Below are 26,464 nucleotides of genomic sequence, written 5' to 3'. Positions count from 1 at the left end.
CTCCGTGGGACTGAAACTTGAAAACGTCTATTTGCCACCTCAGAAAGCGCAGTATGAGGTCAGCATCTGAGCCTAGGGCGATTGCCTCATTCAGGTAGTGGCAGTATAAGGAGGAATGCAGAAGACTAAGGCTTGTCATCCGAATTCCAGTTCAATTCCTGGGTGTACAAATATGAAGACTTCATTCCTGCCTTCAGTATAAGTACTTACTGTAGTCCAGAGAGAAGAGAAGGCATAAGAAACATAACCGGGGAATTTCATAGCAACGTGGTAATGCTAGTTATATGGCCATTTTCAACCTTGTGTGTCTGGAACCTAAGACTATGCCTTGAAAATATAAAGTGTTCAATAACTACTCTCTGGATGGATAAAGACAGTTTGTAGGGCAACAATAACACGCTGAGAGTTGTAAAACACCTCAAAGAGTCTGTAACTACATGGCTGATCTGTTTTGAATGATGAATAATTCTCTGCAAAGGAGAAATAAATAAGATCCTGAATGTATCCATTTTTCAAGAAATCATTGTTCTTTTTCCATCCTGAATCCACAGCAAAAGTCCCACCCTTTTAAGAGGGGATTTATAGATAAAATTAAATATCAAAAGGGCCACTGGGGAAACTATCAAAGTGTAGTTCACTTGGAATGTGCAAACTCCATTAAAAGCTTCCATCTGTGAATAAATTTCATGAAATCTTTGCGTCTTTTCATATCTTTCACGACTCAGTTTCCTTTTTCTGCAGTTCTGGGGATGGCACCCAGGGCTTTGAGCATGCTAGGCAAGCGCTCTACCTCTGAGCTATATCCCTAGCTGCCCTCTCCAGTTTTTTGCTAGTGCAGTTTTCTCCTTTGTTCTTCAAGATTACTTACCATCGCAGATGATATAGGGTGGGGAGAAAAGGAGGGTGAGCTATTGATTAAGAGCGCAGTTGACTTAGATTTTAGTGTCTGACCTATTGGTGGGAAGGTTATACAAACACTATGAGTAATCAGCTCAAGTACCTGTGGCAGCTAGCGAAGCACCTTTTAAAGCTTACGTCCCAATTCATGGATCTTCACGAGGTCTAGGACTCAGGAATGAAAGCGTTAATATTCTCAACGTTTCCACCGCAAAGTCACACCCTCTCAAGACGTCTCCTTAGTACTCCGCTCTCGCGATAATATGAAAAAAAGTCTTTTAATTAGCCCCGCCCCCAGCCTTATTAGTTACCAGGCAACGACGCAACCAACCTCCGCAGTGCTGGGAGTCCTAGGAGCTGCGGTCTTTCTCCTTCACAGATCCATCTTCCTTCTGGAGCCAGGGACCGCGATTCCGCCTGGAGCCCCGCCCACTAGGTCTTGCAAGTTCTCGATTGGTTGATGATTCTCTCCAGGTGAGCGTTGACGCGCGAGTGGGCGGAGCCAGGCAGAGCCACGTGATTTGTTGGAGACTGTGGTGCCGGGCCCCTAGCCACAGTCTGTCAGCTCGGGTCTGCAACGTTACTAGGGAAGCGCCAGTGTCGCAGCCGGGAGGGGATCTTAGAAGAGATCACAGGGTGAGCGACAGCTACGCAACACCTGCAAGTGTCTAAGCGGGCGGGATGAGGGGTCTGAGTGCGCTGGGATGCGGTGCTGGGTAGAGATGCCTCGCCCTTTCGGGAAGTGCCGGCCGCAGGGCACAGTCTGGAGTGCAGATCTATAAGGATCCCGAGTGGCCCCAGCTGCTGTTGGGTTGAGGATTTTTGCCTTCAGTGAAGGAATAGCGCAAGGGCATAGGACCTCATGCATCACGAGCCCCCTTGGTTTCTGGGTTTGGGCTCTCCCACCCCAGTTCATATCAGGATTTAAATTTTATTTTGCAGGTAACCTTAGGGAAGTCATTTACCACCTTTGCACGTCAGGTTTCACCTTTACATTGAATCCCAGGAGATAAATAGGGAACCGAGCAAGGCTTGAGAAGAACACCAGAGGAGAACTTGGGATATGTTATGGCTGTCTCAGGGTCCAGTTACATGTTTTCCTTCAGGAAACGTGTTTGAGATTTTCCCTCATGCTCATCCCTTCTCCTCATCCCCCAAGTCAGAGTCTTACCTTTAGAGTGGAATTACTTTCTTGATAATGAATTTGATCTATTCTCACTCCCACCTACTCCCAATTCCCACTACTTTTCTCCCTAGTTTTAAAACTAGAATCTGAGGCCAGGAGGAAACTTGCACTTAAGCCACTTAATTTGATTTTTCCTCAATTTTTCAGTCTGTAAAATGGAAAGAAGCAATAGTGGTAATAAAATCTGCCTTATTAGAGGGTTTTGGGGAAGCATTTCAGGAAATAAGGTATGTAAATGTAAGCTCCTCACTCAGCAAATAAATACAAAGTTCCAGTTTAACTCTCTTATAGAACAGGAAACAGAGGATGGAAGATATTTGTGACAGGTAACTGTTAACTGGGAGAAACAGGAATAGACTTGGTTCTTGACCTAGTGTTCTTTTATTTATTCCACACTGCTCCTCTGCACTGAGTGTTTTGAGGGACATGTTCTTCCTTCCCTTCCTTTGCATTCTTTTTCTCCCCTTCAGGTGCCTCCTGAAGAGCTACCATGTCTGAGAATTCTACATCTTCCCCAGTACAGAACAAGAACAGATATGAACCCAAGACCGCTAATCTCCGAATGACAGATAAGAAATGTTGTGAGTTCTAAAAAATATAGTTCTTGGGAATATAGTTGTAATATTAGACTCTGCTGCTTAGTGGGAGTGAGAAATAATTCTTTGATGCTGGAAATTTAAAACAAAATTTTCAGAGGGCAATTTCCTGTCTGAAACAAGTAGACTCTGACCTTCTGACTAGATTGCTGGTGTGGCCCAGTGGTTTCTTCTTTCTTTTCGAACATCTGTATACTTGCTTAATGCTGGAAGTTGGAGCAAGCATTGTACAAACAGTGTATAAGAGTGGTAAGTTGTAGGAATTACTTGGGGCTGCTACTATCTCAGTTTCCTTTCATCTGTTGGGCTAAGTTCCAAGTGAGTACTGCTCACTATAGAAACTGCAGGTAGGAGCCAGTGTTACCTTGTGTCACTCCTACAGGCCTCAGGGAAATGAGCCCTGACAAGTGATTTCTCCTGGTGTCTTGGGCACTTTACCTTTTCCAGGTTTAGCTATTGTACTTTGCAAACTATTACACAGGAGCATTTCCATGTCAGTCTTTTAGATAGAGATAGCAGGAGGGGCTTCAGGGGGATGAAGCATCACTTCCTGTCCCTTGTCATCTATATTCCTTAGCATTTTATAGACTGCATAGCTGCTCAGAAGTCTGGAACTTCAAGTCCCAAGATGTTTCTGGAAACCTCAAGGAATGCTAACCCTATTCTCTGCTTCCAGATTGCACCTTTCCTTTGGAATCCTCTCAGTCAGTTTTTCTCACTTCAGTGGTTATATATGTCAGCAGGTGGAAACAGCCGACCAGCAGGAGACCAGGGAATTGTCTCTTGTTCAAAGCTTTCCCTAGAGCCTTGACTTTGATGTCAAGCTCTTGTCAGTTTCATGATTAAAATGATACTATCTCTTCCCCAGTCACCCATGAGGCCTGCTGGACAGAAGCAGCTGGTTTGGATGTGATACTGAGGTTGGCACACCTCTGTGATTAGGGTCTCCTTTCTCTGCCAGGACAGGGAGCCATGTGCCAAGGGCAAAGTGCCCCAGGAGAGATAACTAATATAGCATGGTTCTTAAGTGTAACCTCTAGTGTCAATGTCATACTGCCTGAGTTTGAATCCTGCTTTTATTCTTTCTTAGCTGTGTGTCCTTGAATAAGTTGCTTTCTCTTTCCATGCCTCAGTTTACTCCTTTTCAAAATGGGAATATCAATAATATCCTCCTGAAGAGTGATGTGAGGATTAAATGAGCAAATTTAGGAAAGCACAAATATAGAAGAATTTTGGACATAGCTAATGTATTATTTTTCACAGGTAACTATCATCCTCTTGGACTTACTCTTTTAAAAAAAATTTGTAGTTATGCATGGACAGAATGCCTTAATTTCATTTGTTTATTTTTGTGTGGTGCTAAGGATGGAACCCAGTGCCTCACAGGTGCTAGGCAAGCATTTTGCCAGTGAGCTACAGCCCAGCCCCTGGATTTCTTCTGTTGAAACAATGTGTATAAATAAAATTATATTCAAATGGTGAGCTGGGAGCTCACCATTTAAAAAGAGCCCTGTGAAGAATTATTTTTTTCAGCAAAGAGTGCTTTCTTATCTTGTTTGACAATATTGTAACTCAGATTTGGTGATCTAGGATGCACTTTTTCTTTTTCTTGTACCAGGGGAACCCAGGGGCACTTAACCACTGAGCCACATCTCCACCCTCTTTTTGTTTTTTTATTAGAGACAGAGTCTTGCAAAGTTGCTTAGGGCCTTGCTAAGTTGCTGAAGCTAGTTTTGAACTTGCAATCTTCCTGCCTCAGCTTCCCAAGCAGCTGGGATTACAGGCATGCACCACCATGCCTAGTTTAGGATGTACTTCTTAAAGGGAGTACACTCATGTTACTGCAATGCTTGATTCAAAGGAGAGTGGAAATCAGTTGTGGTTTTGCATGCCTATAATCCCAGCCTTAGCAATTTAGTGAGACCCTGGTCAAAATAAAAAGGGCTAGGGATGTAGCTCAGTGGTAAAGCACCTCTGGGTTCACTCCTCAGTAGAGAGCTAGGATGGGAGTAGAGAGCTGAATTCAGAGCTGATAACTGTGGGTATTTCTTTCTTTCTTTTCTTTTCTTTATATTTTTTTTCCCAGTACCAGGGATTGAACTCAGGAGCACTGAGCTATATCCCCACCCCTTATCATCCTCAGCAGTTTTTTTGTATTTTATTTAGAGACAAAGTCTCACTGAGTTGCTTAAGTCCTTCCTAAATTGTTGAGGCTGGCCTGAACTCTCCAACCTCCTGCCTCAGCCTCCTGAGCTGCTGGGATTACAGGAATGCACCATTGTGCCCAGAAACCATGGGTATTTCTGACTACATAGGACACCCAGTGTCATTCCTGGCTCTGCCTGATTCTGCACACGAGCAGGCTCTCCTACCTGCCTTCCTACCTCTTTTGCAATTTTTCTGCTTTAAGGGCTTTTAATTAAGGAAGCAGTAATCCCAGGTTTCTTTTATGTTTTCTAGGTTCTCATTTCTGCTCTGGGTTCTTAATTTCTCTTTTCAAGCTCTATTTTCTTCTCCAAACTGCTTTTTCTCCCCAAGTAGAGGTCTCTGGTTGTCCTAAAGCCATGGTCATTCATGTTGTATACCATGTTCTTTACCTCCCAGTTGGACTGTGAGACTGTGGCACTCACAATCAAGAGAGTAGAATACACCGTTATGAGACTATGCATTAGTTTTTTTTTTTTTTCCTTTTCCTTTCCTATGTACAGAGACATATGTAAGTTTGATTCTTTTAGACATCTTATTCTGGTGTATTCTATTAATGAAAGGAAGTTCATATCATAAGTATTCTGTTCTGCCACCACATCCTTTTTAACAAACTTACTATATTATGGACAGCTTTCCATGTTGGTAAATTCAGATGCAGAATGTACCTTGCTTCAGGTTCCCTGGCTGCTTAGCATTCGTAACAGCAATTGCTTTATCACTATCTCCACTGTTGTCCCCTTGCTGTTAATTACACTTGTGCTGGCTGAACTTGAGTCTGGGAAGTGACTGGTCTTGAGGACTGAAATCGGGGCTGAAGAATGACTTCAGGGAGCCAGAACCTCCAAAGGAGCATTATTGGGACTTTGGCTGCTCCAGGAATGGCGATTCAAAGGGACTGCTGGTTGAGATCCTTTAATGTTTAATGGCTGCTTTCCTGTGCCCCTCCCCGTAATTTCTGCTTTCAGGGTTTTCTGAAAACAGGAATAGGGGAATCTACATTTGTTGTTGTTGATTCTTTTAGGTTTTTGATATCTTGAGTAGATCTGGAGCAAATTCATACATGAACCTTTCCCTAAGTAAAAAAGCAGTCCATGTTCATGAATAATCCAGACAACACAGAAAGAAAGTGAAAAGTAAAAGTCTTTTAGAATCGCTCCCATCCTTTCTAAGCTTGATTCTTGTAGACATCTTATTCTGGCACATTCTATTAAAACAGATTCATACTGTATATATTCTGTTCTGCTGCCATTTCCTTTTAATAAATAAAAATTACTATGTTGCAGGATCTTTTCCATGTTGTTAAGTCCAGATTCGCCTCATTCTCCATTGTAGGGATATGTAAATTATCTCCAGCTTTTCTACTATCACAAAGAATGCTGCAGTAAACATCCTTATACCTTTGTGCATTTGTGTCAGAAACTTTTCCTACTAAAATAATAGGAGAAATGGCAGACACATTGTAGCTATTATTGATAAGTGTTACTAATTTGCTCTCCAAGGAAATTCAGTTTTGTAAGCTGCTTCCAGTATTTCAAGATACTTAATGGAAGTTGGACACGATCATCTATAGCTGCACTGGTTGACTAAAATATCAGTTTCCTTATTATTTGGCTGCATGTAACTTGGCTTTTTTTTTGCCCATCAGTAAAATAACAGGAGATAATCAGGTTTTGTTTTGTTTTTTTTGTTTTTGTTTTTGTTTTTGTTTTTTTACTTCTGATGAATAAAAATTAGATATTACTAATGAAGCAAGCTTTATGGACCCATTTAGAGTGAATGTTGGAAGAAGACCTTGACCATGGAAAGGATAGGAACTCTTGCTCTCCAGATCATTCTTCCAGGTTAGGATGGAGAGAATAGTTATGGTTACTGTGCTGGGTTAAGTACTGACAGGAGGCCCAGGAGCTGCAGCTGGGACTAAATGGGAAGTTGTGAGACCTTGAGTCTGGTCAAGAGCCTTGACCTTGACTCTGTATTGTGGAACTGTGGGCAATGCTTCAACTTCTCTGGGCTTGAGTTTTTCTTTGTATATGAGGGAAGTCATCAAGATAACCTTCTTCTTTTCTAAGTATGCTTAGGAAGAGAAAATGAGTTTACAATTAAAAAACCAAGTTAAACTGTATAATGGAGACAGATGAGAATTTCAGGAATGAGACAGGTTTCCACTGTCTGTCAAGAGATGGCATTACAGTGTCCCTGCAATGTGAAGTAACTTCCATTCAAATTTAAAGTTGTGTGGGGTGATTTTGTTTTTTTAACATACCGAACAGAATGTTCCTCCTTCTGCCAGTGTGGCAGTCTGAGCTAGGAAGTGTGGTTTTATATTTTAGTCTGGAAGGGAGAAGTCCAGGTTATAGGAGGTGTGTGAGTGTGTTCTGAGCCAAGGCAGAAGGGGAGATGCTGAGGGCAGGTTGTAGAGTCCCTGGGGGACTGTGTTCTTTTGTTCTTAGTATTTTCTGTCCAGCCTGATAAACAATGAGCAGCTGGCTCCCTGGTTGCCTTCTGAGTCCCTGGTAAGTATCAGACCATTTTAAGCTTTGGGGAGGCTAATAGGACCTTTGGGGGAAGAGCCTAATGGGCTGGAAGGTGTGGACGAAGCAATTCTGGAAACGCAGCTAATGAACCAAATCAGGGGGGATTGAGAAGAGTGTGCACTCAGCTGGAGAAAGTGAAGACCCAGGGGATTTGACTACTTGAACCTGAGGTAGCTAATGCCAGGCAGAGTACATATGCTTGTTAGGGGTCAGCTGTTTGCTTACCTTTGGGCTCCCTGTTTGGACAGAGATGAAAATCACCTTAGCTGCTCCATTACCTATGTGGAGGGATACTCCTGCCTAGAGTCAGGAATTTCGACACGCCCAGAAGAGAAAGGGCTAAAAACCCAACCTGTGGGTGCAGAGTCTGGGCGTACCCACCTCCCACCCCCGGGCCACTTTGGCTGCCTAGTATTTCTTGCTAAACACTCTTCTTTCCATGGTCATTTCTTTTCCTGGGTCCTTCTACCTACTTCTCAGTTGAAATCTTTTACCAGTTCTTTCTCCAAAGGTGAAAGATGCATTTCCTAAGCAAATGCCCCTATTTTACTGAATAGTTTCTTAGCGTGACAGGATCATCTTGTTCTTGTAAAGAAGCAGCCACAACTTGCAGGGACCCTTTTGGAAAGTTGTGCTGGGAAGCAGAAATTTCCATTTCCTGCCATGGTTGGTTCAGAGTCTTTTCCCATCTGAGCTGGAAGATCTTGAGGCCTCCCCCTCCCCAAGACCTCAGATTGGGTCTTGGCCCCAGGAAAGGGGCTGCAGCAGTACAGGTTCCTCCCAGCTCTCCTCTGTGGCAGGATGGGCGGGGAAGAGTATGACCTATGAGCAAGCTAAGGAGGGGCCTCTTTTTATGGAGAAAAGCTGAAGAGGGAGCACAGGATCTGGATTCCTGTGCCAGCTCTACCCTTGACTCATTATGTGTCCTTAGGCAAGTCACCTGACCTCTGAGCATTTAAAATGCCCCACCTATATAGTGAGACTTTTCTCTGTAAATGAACATAAGTTCATTCATGAGATAAGTTAATTTACTAAGAACGGATTGTTCCTGCTTTTCAATTGTCTTGCTTTTCAATTGTCTTGCTTTTCAGTTGTCTTGCATCTGAGTCAGGCTGACCCAGATGCCCTAGTGAATTGGCTCTAGCATGAAGCTTCCAGAGGTCTCTTCAAACTTGTATCAAGTAGGCTTTTCCTACCAAATCTCACTTAGAAATTTCAGTTTAAGGAGGACAAAACAGGCAGGTGAGCAGTTGGCAGGCTAATGTTTTGCCTGTGGCTGTGAGGGAATGAATGGGATCCTCAAGATAGAAACTCTGTTCTAAAAGCCTGCTAGTTGGGCATTGATAAAATCACAGCTCTATCATTTTTATGTTGCTAGGCAGTCTCATGTTAAGAAGGGTGCTGTGGTCCTCTCTACTTTAGATATTTCTATGAAAACCTGAGGAATATGGGAAAGACATTCCTTGGTTTGGGTACTTTCTGGAAATCTGTATGACCCTTTAACTTTATTTCAGGAGGATCTGCTCAATATATTCTTACTTTGTCTTCCCATTCCTCTTGGACCTTTTCCCCACAAGTTTAGGATGATTAAATAAGATTATGAGCTGGGCATGGTGGCACATACCTGTAATCCCACCCACTCTGGAGATTGAGGCAGAAGGGTCACAAGTTTGAGGCCAGCCTCAGCAAATTAGTGAGACTCTGATCAACTTAGCCAGACCCTATCTCAAAATAAAAAAGAACTGGGGGTATAGCTCTGTGATAAAAAACACTCCTGGGTTCAATCCCCATTACCAAAACAAACAAACAAACAAAGAGTATGACTGAATTTTCTAGACCAGTGCATAAACCTTATGGGTCTGTAGTCATTTAGTTCTGTTTGTCTCATTTCCTTCTAGCATGGGCCTCCTACATGACCAACTCCCCGACTCTTATTGTTATGATTGGTTTGCCAGCCCGGGGTAAAACCTATGTGTCTAAGAAGCTTACACGCTACCTCAACTGGATTGGGGTGCCTACCAAAGGTAGGTGCAAGTCATTCCTTGGGAAGTGAATGATGAGTTCCTGGGCCCCACTCACCTCTGGGAGACTTAGGCTCTCTTAAGGCATTAAGGTTATTGGGTGCTTCTGGGAGAAATAGTGGTTGCTTTCTCATTTATTGGATTCTCTTTCCCTGGACTTGTCTCCTCCTGGCCTGGATAAATTGGCCCACTTTTGAGAGAAAGCCTTTGATAAGTTTATTAAGAATTCAGTGAGAATAGGACTTTCCTTTTGTGAAATCCTTGCACATGCATTATGTTATCTAACCCTAGAAGTATCTTTGTGAAATAGACAGAGAAACACAGAAAGCTGAAATTCAGACAGCTTAAGACTTGTCCCAAGATCTCCTAAATCAGGACCTGAACCCAACTGTTTTGACTCTTAATATCATATTGTCTCCAACATACCATGGTACTTTTTATTTTCAACTCCTTGGCTACTCTGACATTAGGCCAATGTCCTCTTTGGTGGGGCGATGATACTGATTTGCTGCTGAAGGATTTGGGTGTCTTCTGCAGTGTTCAATCTTGGGGTTTATCGACGTCAAGCAGTCAAATCCTATAAGTCCTACGACTTCTTTCGGCATGACAACAAAGAGGCCATGAAGATCCGCAAGTGAGTCTTTTTTTAAGAACTGACTGCCAGGTCAACTCTTTCTGGGCCATCATGAGACTGAATGTAATGGGGCTTGTTTTTTCTCAATAAGTATCTTGTGGGTATTTTAAGTGGAAGTTATCTGATGGGCAGATCACCTTGGGCTTGTTGGGTAGAAAAACAGGTCTCAGGGAGATGGCTGTAGGCTGTGCCTAGCAAGAGAAGATACATGTGTTGGGGCACAAAGGAAGGTATAAGATGATATAAAAATTTAAAAGGAGCCAGGCATGGTGTCACATGCCTGTCATACCTGGGACTCGAGACCCAGGCAGGAGGATGGCAAATTGAAAGCCAGCTTCAGCAATTTAGCAAAGCCCTGGGCCCTAAGCAACTTAGCAAGACCTTGGCTCAACATTTAAAAAGGGCTGGGAACTTAGCCCAGTGGTAAAGCACCCCTTGATTCAATCCCCAATACCTCCCACAAAAAAGAAAAAAAAAAAAAAAACTTAAGTAGGGGAAAAAGATCAAATTAAGGAAACAATTTGACCAGAGGGAAACTAAGTGAGAGGGGATGAGATTCCTGCAGCAATCCCACTGTTTGTGTCCTCCACTGAGTTTGAGCCCAGCTCTTCTTGCTGATTTTCTTTGCTCTCATGGCAGACATTGTGCCATGGTGGCCCTGGAAGACGTTAAGACCTATCTGACTGAGGAGAACGGGCAGATTGCGGTGAGCTCTGGGGTTTCCACCCTGTCGGCAGCTGAGCTCTCAGTCCCACCTTGGGTCTGCCTTGGTGTGGGGCTCCATTTCTCTGTCTCCATTCATTTACCTCATGTGTTTTCTGCCCAGGTATTTGATGCCACCAATACTACCCAGGAGAGGAGAAAAATGATTTTGAACTTTGCCGAGGAGAATTCCTTCAAGGTAGGATCTGACTCCATGGTAGATTAAAGGGAGAGTAGAGGCGGGACGTTAGGATGGGGTGTGGATCTGTTTGACTCTGGTGAGGATGGGATTGGATATCTGATTCTCTTCTCTTGGGGTATACCCCCGATCCTTCAGTGTTTTCTTTCAGGTCCTTTCTCAGACCTTTAGCCTGTATGTTTGAGTCCCAGGGGATGTGGTAAGAGCTATTTTAAAATGAGGAGGCTTGAAGGATTTTCATGAAGAAAATCCTGGGAGATGTGGTGGCTGGGTGGGGTAGGAGCATGTACTCTTAATTAACAGCTTGGTATTTTGGGCTTGTTTATAACTGCCTTCTCTCTGTGGCCAGGTATTCTTTGTGGAATCTGTTTGTGATGATCCTGATGTCATCGCTGCCAATATCCTGGTGGGTGACACCCCTATGTTTCACCCCTTTCTCACCTTTGTGGCCTGTGTATATATGTGTGTATGTATGAGGAAGGGTAGTGATAGAGAGAAATAGAAGTGTTAAATGTCACAGAATGATCTCTTTTCTCTGTCAGAGAGAAGTGCCATTTTGTATTTCCGTATTGTTCCTTAGGGAGAAAAAAATAGGCTTTGCGGAATAAAATAAGCATTAGCTGCTGAAAAGAGACCAAGTCTTAGACTGTGCGAGTCCTGGCTTGTGTTCTGTTATTATCTGGGTTCTGAGACCTAGATATTATCCTAGATCAGACTTTTCATTATCTGTTAGGGCTACCTTACAGGAATGTCATCTGCCCTGAAATTATCTAACATTCTGGTCAGCATTCTATACACCTAGCTCCTCGTGCCCTGTGCCCTGTGGGGTCACAGCACAAGACAGTCCTTATCCAGTGGGTTGTGTCGTGCTGTGCCAAGTCATCATCTGACATGCTCTCCCAGCAATGTCAGAACTGGGGTCACCTGAGGGAGAGGCACTGGGTCCCAAGTCAGGCACTGGGCCACACTGGGCCTCTTCTGAGTGGCAGTGGGAGAAAATTGGAGCCCATTCTGTTTTCCCAGGAAAGTACATAAAGGGATTGGGCCCAGGAGCAGTGTCAGCTGCGTGACTGCCTCTGTCCTTCAGCCAAGGGCAGGCACATGACTCCCCAGTTGTCTTTCCCTTCTTGGTTGCCAGGGTCACAGGACTAGGGAGGGAATGCTCAATGAATGGAGAGTGCCACCACTCCAGTGAAAGGCTACTTTTATGGACCTCTTTTTCTTTTCTTAACAGTGGCTATTTGTAGGAGGGCTGTTGAGGGCAGACCTCTGACAAGACCCTTACTATTCCTTTGATTTCAGGAGGTAAAGGTGTCCAGCCCTGACTACCCTGAAAGGAACAGGGAGAATGTGATGGAGGACTTCCTGAAGAGGATTGAGTGCTACAAAGTCACCTACCAACCCCTTGACCCAGACAACTATGACAAGTGAGGTTTTAAGGCCATGGTTAGAAGGCCCTGAAGAAGGGGTCTCATTAGGAAAAGAGCCTTTCTCACTCTGCCCCCAACTTCCTCCTAGACTTGTAGACGTTGTATTATTCCTAAGAAACAAGGTGTGGATTGTGGCTTTTATGTGAGTTGCATTTTAAACACTGACATTTTTTTTTATCATCAATTTTTCCTCTCTATTCTCTAGAGCAAAATTTTTTGCATCTCGGCATTACTGACATTGTGAATGGGATAATTTTTTGTTGTGGGGTCTATCCTATCCATTGTAAGATATTTAGCTACATCCTGGGCCTCTGCTGACTAGATGCCAGTAAAATCTTTGAGCTGTGACAACCAAAAATGTATAAAGTCATTGTGAAATGTCCCCTGGGAGACAAACCCACTTAAGAATAACTCCATATCAGTAGTTCTGAACTAGGGTGTTACAGGACATCCTGGGACATGTGTCATCATTTTTTATCAATTTTAAATGTTTATTATATGAATTATGTAATGTGAAATATGTAATATGTATGTTAATACATATGCTAATATCACATGTAATATAACACATATATAATATTGTACATATTATATTTCGCACATATAAAATGCATGTAAAGCCCTCAGAACGTTCCTGATTTAGAAATATCTGATTGATACTAACCATCATTACTATAGCAATGTCTATTGGTGAGGTGATAAAGAATATAGATGAATTCACCAAATGTAAAGTATGGGAGCCATAGTGAATGTCAAGTTCATGTTGAAGAAAAATAGTGTACACATGGAAACCTGGGGGAATGTTTCCTTGTGAAAGAGTGTGCATTCAGGGCAGTTAACGGCTCTATTCAAATAAGGATACAGCCTTGCAGCCAAGCAAATGATGAGACCAGTGTGCCTGGGACACCATTAAATTGCTGCAGTGGTCTGTTTAATGTTTTGAACAAGTGTACATATTTATAGATTTTATCTCTGGTTGTAGGATATTGGGTGATTTCTATCATTTTTGGCACTAGGGATTGAACCCAGGGACACTCTACCACTGAGCTACATCCTCAGTCCTTTCTATTTTTTTATTTTGAGACAGAGTCTTATTTAGTTGCTTGGGGCTTCACTAAGTTGCTGAGGCTGACCTTGAACTTGGGATCCTCTTGCCTCAGCCTCCTGAGTCCTGGGATTATAGATAAGCACTGCCATGCCCCACATCACTCTATTTTTTTCTTAATTTTTAAAATAAGCCCTATTACTTTTATATTGAGAAAAATCTTATGATGGCCACAAAGCAGGCCATTTTCAGCAGTGGCTCTGAGAGAGGCTTGATTAGGTAGATGGAAGGCATGGGTAGGTTTCTCTGCCTGTGATTATGCTCTCCTCCCCTCCTCTCATTTTTGGTGGCACCATATTCTTACCACCCCAGAGGGGGACTGTGCTTCTCACCAACTTTGAGGCTTAACAAACTCTTTAGGTTACCCTGTCTAGTGCCTTATGGGAAGCCTGAGTTCTGTTTGCCTTACCCATTGTATGGCACAGTTCAGGTGTGTACCACCCTGCCCAGTTCCCCTCCCCAACCTTACTTATTCTCAGATTGTTTTACCCTAGAAGTTTTGTTTTCCTTCCCTGTCCTAGGGATCTTTCTTTCATCAAAGTGATAAATGTGGGCCAGCGTTTTTTAGTCAACAAAGTCCAGGACTACATCCAGAGCAAGATTGTCTACTACCTCATGAATATTCATGTCCAGCCTCGCACCATTTACCTTTGCCGGCATGGAGAGAGCGAGTACAATCTCTTAGGAAGGATTGGGGGTGACTCTGGCCTCTCTGTGCGGGGAAAGCAGGTGAGTCATTAGCTAGCTGGCTAGATTTCCTAGGCTTAGAATTAGAAGGGCATGGTAGAGGTCATCTATTTTATCCCTGTATTAAATCCCATTTGGGCTTAGGCTGTGGTTTCAGATGGTCAGGCAAATGCTCAAGATGTTTTCTTGCTCATGGCTCCAGCTTCATGTTAAAGTATGGTTCATTTGGAACTATCTCCACTGTGATCATTCAGCCATTGAATATTTATTGGGCATGACTTGTATACTTAGCACAGAACAGGGTGCTCCAGTTCAGGTTCATTTCCTCTTGGGTTTATATTTTGATCATGGTTCAACAAATTGCCCCTTTATAGGCTGAGTTAGCAGTGTGTGTGTGTGCTTTGTATGAATGTGTGTGTGTATGTGGGTGAGTATATTGAGTATGTGTATGTTTTCTTTTTTTTTTTATTTTTATTTTTAAACCCCAGTTTTCTCAGGCTCTAAAGAAGTTTCTAGAGGAGCAGGAAATAAAAGACCTTAAAGTGTGGACAAGCCAGTTGAAGAGGACTATCCAGACTGCTGAGTCTCTTGGAGTGACCTATGAGCAGTGGAAGATTCTGAATGAGATTGATGCTGTGAGTGGAGTCTCTCATTCAGGTGGAAATTCTCAGGAGTCATGATTTGGGCAGTTTTGTCTAGAAACTAGAACCACCAAGTAAAAACTTTGAGGAAGCTGAATCCTTAGCCATGTGGGGGGGATTGGGGGAGGAAATGTGGAACACCCATCAAGGCTTCCTGCCTACTTAAAGATCAGTGCCAACGATGGGAACCAAACCAATGTTTGACCCAGCCATTCTGGTACCTGGGGAGACTGGGGCTAATGAGGACTTGTTTTGTTCTTTTGTGGGATTTCCTCCTGGGAAAAAAGAAGTAGCTAATAACCCAGTTTTTATTTTTAATTTCTACTTTGATCATTTGATCAGCTATTCTGGGAAAGTCCTTCCCCAAATTTTTCTTGGCTTTTTCTAACCCTGAACACAGAAGTAGACATTAATTTTTCCTTCCCTCCTCTCTACTAATTTATTCCTCCTTCAAGTTCTTCAGTCTCATCAGTGTCCCTCCTTCCCTGCTTCCTATTCCTTTTAACTTGTTGACTCTTCTTGACCTTTACATTCCGCACAGAAGTAGGAGAAAGTGACAGCTTTCTCTCTGCTGTGGCTCCCATCCATGGTGCCCGTGACACCCTGGTTACAGTCAGCTGCAGTCCATGAAAGGACCCAGCATAGGGCCTGACACATAGTAAGCAATCGGTGTTCTTCAGTGGCGTCTTCTTTCTGTGGGATAGGACAATGTGGGCCAGTCCACCTCCTCAGCCAGTGTGGCTTCTTGCAGGGCGTGTGTGAGGAGATGACATACGAAGAGATCGAGAAGCAGTACCCAGAGGAGTTTGCTCTTCGAGATCAAGACAAGTATCTGTATCGCTATCCTGGCGGGGAGGTGAGACTTCTCATGTGGAGTAACTACCCAGCCCTTTGCTGGTGGGGGAATAGCTTTAATTTGGAGGATGGATTGATGTGATCGTAGGGGATGTACAAAGGTAGCCTAGCCATCATTTACCTTCTAACCTTTGAGCCATCCTGTGTTTAATTCAGCTCAGGCAGTCCAATGCCTCATTAATTTGTTAAGATCTCTAGAGAAAAGAGTCAAAGATGTCCACTGAGTCGAGAATACTATGGAATCAGTCTGATCTTTTTTACTCCTTTTTTTTTTTTTTTCCATTCTGCTCCCTCAATCTCCCACTATCCAAGTGAGTCTAGTCACCAAGTAAATATATGGGGCATGAATTACTTCTCTGTCATCTTTAGTGTTTTAGACTATTTCTTTTTCTAAGTGGCTTCATATTCTAGAATGTTCAAGGCGAAAATAAATAAACCAGAATGGCAGAGGTCCAGGAAACTTCTAGAAGACTCTCATTGCCTTATGCTCTGCCTATTAGTCATGGGAACTACAACAACAAAACACACACATGCAAGTTGAATTCAAACTTGCTTTTCGTGACCTGTGATTTTCTTGGTCTTAATATTGCTATTTAAAGATCCAAGAAGTATTCTTAAGATACGGGCAGGGGTGGGGGTGGGCAGTGGCATTTAGTAAGCAACATGGAGTCACTGAGCCTCCAGGAGGAGAGCCAGCCTGGGCAAGAAGTGGCCTCTTGACTCTGGGATTCAGCCGCTGGCCTGGCTGCCAGCTTGCACCTGGCCTCTTACCAGCCTGCTCCACTTGCCCCCACAGTCATACCAGGACCTGGTACAGCGGCTGGAGCCTGTCATCATGGAGCTGGAACGTCAGGGCAATGTCCTTGTCATCTCCCACCAGGCTGTCATGCGATGCCTCCTGGCCTACTTCTTGGATAAGGGCGCAGGTGCTATTTGAGGGAAAGGCTGGGGACACATCTATGGGGAGAGAGCCTGGCTCATAGTGGCACCAGGATTCCTGGCAACTGGGCCTCCCCCTCTTCCACTCAAACTAAAGTACATTCTTCAGGCAGTGGTGTGGGGCTCCCAGCAGCCACTGGGTCAACTGCTGGCTGAATTCACTCCACTATTACAAAAGCCCCGGTGGAGGGTGGCTGCTGCTGGTGCTGCTTGATTCTAACTGCTAAGGGGCCAGTGTCCTGCTAACACTCCTGGCAGCATCAGGAAAGTGAATAGTCCCAGCTTGTCACTCTGGCTACTAGGAAGGTGGTACCTTAGAAGTATCTTCATCCTTTGGGTTGGGGGTGGGCAGCTCTTTCCAGGTAAGAATAGTAAGGAAGTGCTGTTTCCTTTTCTGATCCTTCCCTTCTCAATCTCTTTGAGCCACCAGAAGTTTACAGCTGAAATGGCCTTATTTCCTTCCTTACCACTCAGAAGAACTGGGTGGCTTCTTAGTCATGATCATTGTGTGGGGCTTAGGGAAGGAGCTGTTCAACTCTAGGTGGTGGTCAGGGTTGAAGACTAATGAGTTCAGAAAAAAAGTCACAATTACTCCATGATCTAAGACACTTCCCTCATCCAATCTTTCTGCTTTCAGATGAGCTACCATACTTGAGGTGTCCTCTCCATATCATCCTCAAACTCACTCCTGTGGCCTATGGTAACTATGAGCTCAGGGACTGGCAAGAGGTGGGGATTGAAGAAGGTCAGATGTTTGGGTTTTCTCTGAAGATTGTCCAGAAATTTGAATGCATCACGTCCATATGTCAGGGACGTTGCATTAGCATTTTGCATTTTTAAGGGGATGTATGTATAAGTGTGTGTGTTGGAGAGTTTGTTTTCCTGAGGAATTCTTCTTTGAGCTTTCTCCTGAGGGCCTTTCTTTCCCTTGTTTCTCAGGGTGCAAAGTGGAAACGATTACGCTCGGAGTGGAGGCTGTGAACACTCACCGTGAAAAACCAGCTGTAAGTATTTTCCCATGGACAAACCTGCCAGGTTCCCACCTCCCTGAGTCCTTGAACCTTTGACATAAAGAGATTGGGGGTTTCTTTTATGTACAAAAGAAAAGCTGATCCAGAATTCATGGCCTCCATAGTCTGCTTCTAAAAGGCAACCATATGGGAACTATTAATTTTAAATCAGTACCTCTTTCATGAATCTTAACCTTGAAAGTTGGCTCCTAGAAATTCAGTTAAATATGGGAAGTGCTTGGCTGAAGTGAAATCCAGACTCCCCGCCCCAGGAAGGCTCCCTTTAAAGAGCAGGGTTCAGAGGAGCTAGAAGGTGGGGTCAGCAGGTTGAGGTTGGTTCCTGCTCTGTCCCTGTGATTTGTGTGGCCTGAAGTAAACCCCTTTTTTTTGGCGGACCCCTTTCTGGTTCTGGGATCTGATGATCAGGGAGCTTTCCCCCGCTGTGACCCTTTGATTCCCCTGGGGCCAGGAGACCAGGCCACGTCCTGGGTGAGGCCAGAGGAACAGGAGGAAGGAAGCTGCTGTGGTTTCGAGCGTTATTAACCTTTGTGAGTGAGCTTCTGGCGTGGCTTTCATTTGTGTGGTGTCCCTCCATTTCCAATCAGAACAACCTCCCCAAGAACCAAACCCCTGTAAGGATGAGAAGGAACAGCTTTACGCCTCTGTCCAGTTCGAATACAATAAGGCGTCCAAGAAATTACAGTGTTGGGAGCCGGCCCCTCAAGCCCCTCAGCCCTCTCCGTGCCTTGGACATGCAAGAAGGGGCCGACCAGCCGAAGACCCAAGTCAGCATTCCGGTGGTGTAACCGTGTGTTTCCCTTTAGCCCTGGCCTCCTGCCCTTGTCACTAATCCCCAAGGAGTCATTTAACTTCTATCGCCACCCCTTCCCTCAACACCTCACCATTATTCTTAACCCAGAATATGAGATCACACATGTACAGGCCAACTCTAGTCATTCTCCAGTTGGAAACAGCTCCTCATCCAGGGGCAAGATGGCAAGTTGGGTCTTTTAGGATGGGGTGGTCTGGAGAAGGAGAAAAAGGACACATTCTCCCTGGGGGCTAAGCAGGCCTCATAACTTGGTTCTTTGTTCTCTGGTGTCTAAACTCACTCATGTCCTAGCGTTGGTGAAGTGGGGATGGTGGTGAGTGAAGGGAACCAGGAAAGCCCAGTTTTCCTTCACCTTGTCTCTTTAATGTGTATTTAACTCACAGTCCTTACTTAACTATCTCTCGTTTTCATCTCCCCTCTGGATTGTCTAGTATAATGCATGACATTGTAGTGTCTGTCAAAGAGGGAAGGGGCAGTTGGTGTGGGAGAAGTCCAGGTCCCAGTGGTGTTTTCTAGTGGGTCTAAGTGGATCTGGACTGGAGGAGTCTCTCCTTTCCCCTCTCCTTCCTCTCTAGCCAGGTCCTGAAAGGGCCAGCCCAGGTTACAGAACATCCACAGAATGCTCTGGAGCTTGCAAGTGGACATAGGGTGAGAGTTCTTATCTCTTTTCATGAGAAACAATCCTATGTTTGATGCCCTGGGGGAACCTGGCCCTGGGGATGTGGGACACATCTTGGTTTGTATTTTTACCTAGAAGAGCCAGGGGTAGTCCTTTGCTGGCTGTGGAGTGGGGTTCAGGAGAACAGGGTGGTCTCTAATCCTTGTGGGCCTCTCAGTTCAGCCAGATCTTTTTTCCTGTGGCTTTCAGGTTCTTTGCCAATCACAGCAACTTTCCTGCCACAGCCAGTGACCTCTGGGGCTTTTTAGAAGGATGGAGTTAGATTCTGGAGTCACCACTGATGTCTGAATCACTCAAAACAAAAGGCAGAGAAGAGCTCACTCCACTTCACCAAAGCTGCTTATTATTTTCCAGTAATTTCCAGCATACCCCTAAAGTTATTATTATTTTAGTAGGAGAAATTTTTTTTTCCAAGTGTGGAAAAGCTTGACATTTTGAGAATTTCATGCAGTCTAGCTCTTTCTTGACTATTCTAATTTATCTATTCATTTCTGTCATCTCATTTTCTTTGTAGGGTTTGAAAGGAATTGTTTAAAGAAGGAACTCTTAGCCCCTTGATAGCATATAATGGTTTTCCTTCTATTTCAATTTTGTATATAAAATAGATGAATGTATATACGTACATTTTTCTGAGAGATAAATCTAGAGTTCTCGTGGGATTTTTAAGATAGGTGGTCTCCTGCCTATCCGTTTACATTTTAGAGTTAGCAGTGGGAACAAGTTAACTATTTCCCAAGGGTTTTTGTTTTGTAATAGAAAACCTTTCATCATGGCTCTCACTTAGAAACCTTCCTTGGGATCTCCTTTATAGCTTTGGAAACCTACACAGGCCTGGGTCCATCTGAGTCAGGCTGAATGCTGACTCAGAAACTGGAGTTGAAGTCTGGACACATATGTGTTTAAATAGCTTCCCTGATGATTCTGATTCATACCCAGGGTGTTCCACCTTATGAAGCTAAGTGGAAACATACCAGATAGTAATTTCTTGGACAAAGGATCAACCTTAGCATTCTGAATTCCTCTTAATTCTAAAAGGACAGTTCTTTGGAGTTTGGAATAGATCACCAAAGAAAGTGAAGCAGGCCTCTCAGTTAGGCTGCTGTGCTTTAGAGACTTACTGTGGGTTCTAGTTTCACCTTTCACCCTTCACATTGTGCAGTGATGTGGAACAAACCTCTAAATGACCTTGAATAAAAGCTGGGTTTCCAAGCACCCTGGAGAGGGGTCCTGAGGTACAGTCTGTGAGATGAGGAAGGTTGTCTCCACCTTGAGCCCTTCACTTTTACATTCCAAGTAGAATACCACAGCTGCTTTCCAAAGGCTGCTGGCCTAGAGTCTTCTCAAAATTGTGTCTAAGACATAAAATAACCTACTCTTCCTGTCAAGCTGTTGCACAAGGTCTGTAATAGTATCTTTGTGGGGCTTGGAGCTGGATGGGGGAAGAAAGAACAGAAATAGAAAAAGAAAGGTCCTTGTCCTCAAGAAGGTTACTTTAAGAGACAGGGCATGTAATTTACAGCAAATGAACATTCACAAAAGAGCCATACCCTGAGTCTGGAAGTGCTGATGTTGCCTTGGACTACAGATTGCTTGTGACTGTTCCCTTTTCCAATGGCTGTGAGACCAAAAGTGTTAGGGGATAGAAAGACCCCATCTCCCCAGTGTGAGAAGGAGAGCCTGGGAGGTATGTATGGCTCTTTTACAGGGTTGCCTTTTCTAATTTGGTTGGGATGATGGCAACTCTAGCCCAAATGGTTATTCGATCTGTTCTCCTGCTGCGAGGTGACAGTAATTTAGAGATAATAAATGAGAAGAGGGAGAACTTTGATCCAAAGATGAGGGTTTAGATGGCACCTCCTCTTAGGCACAGGGGCCTTCTCTGACTGACTAGCATTGTGTTAGTCTGTTATAAGCACTGTCATTAGAGACAGGTCACTGGATGTTCGTTTTGGCACTCATTCTGCTGATAATACTTCTAATCTTCCCCTGTGTTAGTTTGCTATTCCCAGAGGAGTAATGGAGGTGACCTTATCCTCAGATAGGACAGGGGACGTTGGAATTTGAAAACAGCACAAGTTTCAACTTTCTTCGATTTTTGATCCCTTCAGAGATGTTCACAAAAGAAGTCAAGAGAATGTAGAATTGAATAGAGCTCTTTGGGATTTTAGGGAAGTCCTACTTCCCATCTTTTTTTTTTTTTTTTTCTATTCTTCTTCCCCTTGTTACTTGAAATGTATATTGGTAGTAGATACCTGTTACTATGCTTATGTCTATATCACAAGTTCTACAAAGAAAGGATGGACTCCAGGGAACCTTTTGCTGAGGTTTTAATTGTTGCCATGGGGGAAATAGGTGAGATACTGGTATGAAAACCATATTTGTTTTTGTTAGTTCCAAGCTGAATGAGGATGTCTGTAACAGATTTTTGAAAGGATTTTGTTGCAGATTCAGAGAACCCACTTCTCTTCTGTTCCCACTTCCTAATTTCCAAATTGGAATTTAGTTCTTATTTATTATCAATAGTGTCTTTTTTGTTTTGGTAATGGGCTGGTTTTACATCGAATTGGAAAGTAGAATAGAAAAATTTTTTTTCAAATAAGAAAACCTTTTAAAAGTCTTTTTAATCTTAAGATTTTAAATCTTTTAAAAATCTTTTATATGCATTGTGCTGGGGAATTTCCCTATGTCATTGTGCCTGGGTTTTGTTTTTGTTTCCCAAGAAATTGTAGTAGAGGATAAGATGTATTTGTACTCCTAGATGGAATGGTTGAGTGTTTCTTGTGAAGATCTGATAGACCTCTTGCAACACATTTGATCTTCATATGCACTGATATTTGAAGAACACTATATATACCTGTTTGCAAATAAACTCATCTTTGGGGTTTTCTGGGAGCAGGAGATCTGAGTTCTAGAGTTTTCATTGGTGCTTGGGGTGGCCAGTGGACAAAGGGAAACACATCCTGGGTGATGAAATCTCATGCACATTCCACTATTCTAGCCAAGCCCAGAAGCCATTGTATCTGTTGACAAGAGGTTTGATAGACATACCCAGCTTTTCTTATATGTATTTTGACTTTTTGTGTGTGTTTTAAAATGTTTTATTTTAAAAATATATTGTCACATTGTCATGGTAGATCCTTGCCTTTCCCTAAAGATGACATAGACATCAGAAGTGTGTCCAGGAATTTTGTTTAGACTCTTGGTGTCCCTAAGACTATTTCTAAAGGGGTCTGTGCCTACTGACTGTGGGCTCTGATAGGGTCTGCAGGCCGACAGTCTTCTCGGTTTTCTCATTGTACTGTTTGTTAGTATGGTAAGTTATTGTAATTGTCTATCTATGGCACATGTCCTGCAAAGAAAGGAACTAAACACTGTACATTTTCTTTATAGGGAAGTTCTGTGTGCTATAATTTTTCATAGACATTTCTTATATAATAGTGGTTAAATTCTCAGTGTTTATAAAGATGATAGTTGTATAGTGTTTTGTGAACTCAGATAAGGGAATGCCTAGTCAGAATCTGAAGTTGTGATTTCTACTTGAAGTCATCTTGTCCAGTCGCCTGCTTTAGAGTAAGACTTTTCTTTCACTATCCATTCCTGAATCTTCTGTCCTCAGCTTATCCTATTAAGGAATATAGCATTCTATTGAAGAGTGTTATTGTTTTTAATCTGCCATGCATTTGACTTTTATTCCTAATATAATAAATGCAAAGGAAATTTGCATTCAGAAACTGATTTTAAATGGGCAAAGGTATTCTTTCCCATAAGTCTTTCACTGGGTATCTGTGGCCAACATTTACTTACTATTTTTGTATCTGAATTGCTTGTATACATTTTTATTGTTGTTGAAGTAACAAAATCAACTCATTGTAATACAGTGATGGTTTTCTATGGCAAAAGCAAAGAACTGAATGCCACCCTCTTTGGAGGGGACTAGGAGTGGGACTGAGCCCCAGAGATTTGAATGGAAATGGGCTGGGCTGGGAAACCCAGGAACAGAGTTCTACCGTGGACTTCCCAGGCACAGCTTCTGTTGAACATAGGAGCATTAATCTCTAGCACCATTCTGATTTAATCTGGTGACATGATGACATGAGTTTTTACTTAGATCCACTAAAGGTGTATATAACTGTATTGGAAATGTGCTTTTGTGTGTGTGTGTGTGTGTGTGTGTGTGTGTGTAATGGGTAAATAAAATTGTTGAGTAACTTGAACCTATCAAAAGGCTTATGGGTTTTTTGTTTTGTGTTTTGGGCTATGTCCCCACCCACACCCTCTAAAACTTCATTGCATGCTGAGAAGACTTGGACAGACCAACGTGGGTTCTCAGTGCGACTATAGACAAGACTCTCTTTCACTACCTTTTAGGGAAGATGGGAAAGACATGGGAAGTGCATGAAATTGGGTATTCATGTACACCTGTTGGTACCTATGCAAGAATTAAGGGAAAATTACTCTCAACCCTATGGTGCTGTGACTCCTACTAACAACATGTAGCTCATATTACCTATTAAAAAAAACAAAAAAACTTGTGAGATCTTTTACAATTTAGTGTTGCTTTTAAAATATACCCCACCTATTTTTACAGAGATTAACAGCCAATGGTAAAAAATGGTTATTTAACAACTTCTAAAACAGGAACTAGAGCTGAAATTGTTTTGCTATTCTCATGCCTCATTCCTTATTACTCTAAGAAGGGCCACAAGCTCATTAGAAATGCAGAGTCTCAGGTCCCCGAATCAGACCCTCATTTTTACAGGATCACCAGGCACATTTAACATTTGAGAAACATTGTTCTAAGGGGAAGAACTCCTCACAAGGTAAAACATTGAATCCAAACTTAGGGGAAAAAGTTGATCTGCTCTGATCACTGACTTCAGAATGGCCTGGAGTAACTACAATGGTAAGGACCCTCCTCAGAAGCCAAGTAGCCTCTGACCACAATGTCACTTTTTTGGCATGGTCTTTGGCTGAAGTAGGCTGCATACTCTCTTTTTGCCACAGGAATCTTGACCACTTCTGCTTCATATCTTAGGTATGTAGCTTATGGTCCAGGTCTGCAAGGAGCACCTGGCTCAACATGGTTACAAGGTCAGCTTCTCAGGGAAAGAAGCCCTTGTCTATGCCATTAGAATTTGTCTTGACTCCTCAGAGTACAGGTGTGTGTGCAAGCACACCAGTGTGTCCTTGCATGTATGTGTGTGGAGGGGATGGGGGCTTAAGGGTAGGGGACACAATGGAAGGGCTGGGCTGAATTCTGCTCTATTTTTCTTCATTCATCTATTGGTTGTGGTATAATGGCTTCGCTTCTCTTCCTCTTTGACTCCTAGGAAGTGAATACTGTGCCGACTGAGCATAAACCTGCCTCTGTGACGTCCTTCACATTGCACTCCTGATGGTGTGGAGGCTGAGGCCAGACCTCTCCAAGGGACTGGATCTTCTGAAAAACTTGGGATGTCAGCTCCCCTGAGGCTAGAAATGGAGGTTAAGTGGGGACTGCAAATTCATGGCTACCAAAATGAGTCCTGACAAAAGTCACCACATTTCTTTCCCCATGTCTAATGGGAATATCAGTTATACTGTGCCTCAAAACATTTAACAGCCGGAACCAATTAGTTTTCATCATCTCTTTGTTGGGTTTGGTCCAGGTTTGTGGATATCATTCTGTTTAGGCATTTAGCATCCTACCTGTGACTGCAACCCTAGCTGTCTGTTTGCCCAAGGTGCACATGTACTTCTTCAAATGTGGTTTCTGAGTGAGAGGGATGAGCTCCAGGAAGCCTTTTCTGTGTAATAAGAACTGGTCTTTGCATCCACCGCAAGCCAGCTGGCCAGAGTCCAGTATACATATGCTAACAGCCACCTCTTGATATATTATTGGAAGTGAGACAAAATCACCAGGTAAATGGAAGGTATCTGAGAAATTCAGTACCTAGAATGTCTCTTCTGAAGTGATAGAAGTCAGTGTCAATAGCACCCTTTTCATTTAGAAAAGTTTTTCTCATTTTAGGCCCTTCAGGGGAGAGTCTGACTAGAAGACTTCCCCAAAGGTTACTCTTCTTTAAGTTCTCTTTTGTACAGCTATATTTTCCACCTGATGCATGTGCCTCTCATAGCTGAAGAGAACTGAGGTACTTCTCCTCGGTGACTGGAATGAGGGCTGGAAAAAGAGAGTGCCATTTCATTTATAACCCCATGAAGGAATGGAAACAGCTCTTGGGCATTAACTCTATTGGGAAATTTTTTTTTTTTTTTTTTTTGGCTTTGAAACAGGTAAAGACAGACCTATCCTCTGATGGGATCTGTCATGGTGACCTGGTCTCTAAGAAAGCTGTGCCTGTCATTTCAAGAAAGCAGTCTATTGATGTCTGTCTCTGATCTAGTTCACTATCTTGATCAACTGGTCTCCCGTGTCACACCACGGGAGAAGAGAAGAACCAAGACTTCAGTGCATTTGCCACTTGCTTACCTTCCAGAGAAACCAGATCACCATTCCCAGATCAGTGATTGTCAAATGTGCAAATATGTCTCTGTGAATGTGACTTTAATATGTTGCTGCTCTCATGGAGGAAGAATGCAGAATCCTCACAGGACATTATATCTTACAAACAAAATCTATTTTTTTTTAAATTTTAAGAATAGTACAGTTTGGGCTTTAATTATTACTTTTTTTTTTCTCACTCCAATGCACACTTACTGGGCAAAAGTCTGAGTAGCAAGAAAAATAATGAGATTCAGCTTTCCCTAAATGGTTCTTTTATACTGTGGATGGTGCAGGAGACTGTTACTGACTATGTGAAGAGCTGGGCTGGAGGCAGCTCAGCATCTGGCAACTGGGAGCTTATTTTATATGCACAAAGCTGCCTTCAGAAGGCTCCTTACTCTGCTCTGTAGCAGATGGTTTTCATCTGGCTGCTTGTAGCATGCTGTACTGTATTGATTTGTTGTTCTGATGCAGATTTCTTTCTGCATCTAAATATACTGTTTTCTGATGATTAATGTTTTAGTTATTTATTTATCCATACAAAGCATTTTTATATCAACATTTGCATGTATTTAATCAGAATGTAATATAATTTGTGTTGTCAGCTTTTTGGTAGAGGCCTAGATGGTTTGAACTTTTAAGTCTAATGTCCATAGTGTTCCTTAAGTTTTCAGAATGTGGATATCTGTAAAAGGATAGTAACCATGTGAAAGCACAGTGGACTTTTTTTGAGCACTTTTTTCCTCATTGATTTTTATTATAAACCAAGAGATGCATTTCTCTGGAGAAATGTTCATCTCCTGGATAAATAAAATCATGCTAAAA

The 26,464-nt window shown here is 42.9% G+C and overlaps 1 protein-coding gene across 3 annotated transcripts; it reads left to right on the top strand.

Moving 5' to 3' along the window:
- Positions 1–1,254: 1,254 nt before the first annotated feature.
- On the top strand, positions 1,255–26,464 carry Pfkfb2 (6-phosphofructo-2-kinase/fructose-2,6-biphosphatase 2). Of its 3 annotated transcripts, XM_076832326.1 has the most exons (17): positions 1,444–1,533; positions 2,554–2,664; positions 9,320–9,445; positions 9,980–10,076; positions 10,716–10,782; positions 10,903–10,977; positions 11,327–11,383; positions 12,280–12,404; positions 14,034–14,241; positions 14,688–14,834; positions 15,592–15,696; positions 16,492–16,621; positions 17,272–17,334; positions 17,574–17,638; positions 18,250–18,429; positions 19,056–19,124; positions 19,345–19,525. In XM_076832326.1, the coding sequence occupies exons 2-17, from the start codon at positions 2,574–2,576 to the stop codon at positions 19,384–19,386; spliced, it is 1,647 nt and encodes a 548-aa protein (XP_076688441.1). In that variant the 5' UTR covers positions 1,444–1,533; positions 2,554–2,573; the 3' UTR covers positions 19,387–19,525. The 3 variants fall into 3 exon arrangements, with proteins under 3 accessions (XP_076688440.1, XP_076688441.1, XP_076688439.1); XM_076832325.1 differs by lacking the exons at positions 1,444–1,533; positions 19,056–19,124; positions 19,345–19,525 and adding exons at positions 1,255–1,371; positions 24,486–26,464 and having other exon boundaries at positions 18,250–18,441; XM_076832324.1 differs by lacking the exons at positions 19,056–19,124; positions 19,345–19,525 and adding an exon at positions 24,486–26,464 and having other exon boundaries at positions 18,250–18,441.

Source organism: Callospermophilus lateralis, chromosome 13 (genome assembly GCF_048772815.1).
Source record: "Callospermophilus lateralis isolate mCalLat2 chromosome 13, mCalLat2.hap1, whole genome shotgun sequence".
Classification (NCBI taxonomy): Eukaryota; Metazoa; Chordata; class Mammalia; order Rodentia; family Sciuridae; genus Callospermophilus; species Callospermophilus lateralis.
The sequence above is the reverse complement of the archived record's forward strand: the minus strand, read 5'-3'. Positions and strand labels throughout refer to the sequence as shown.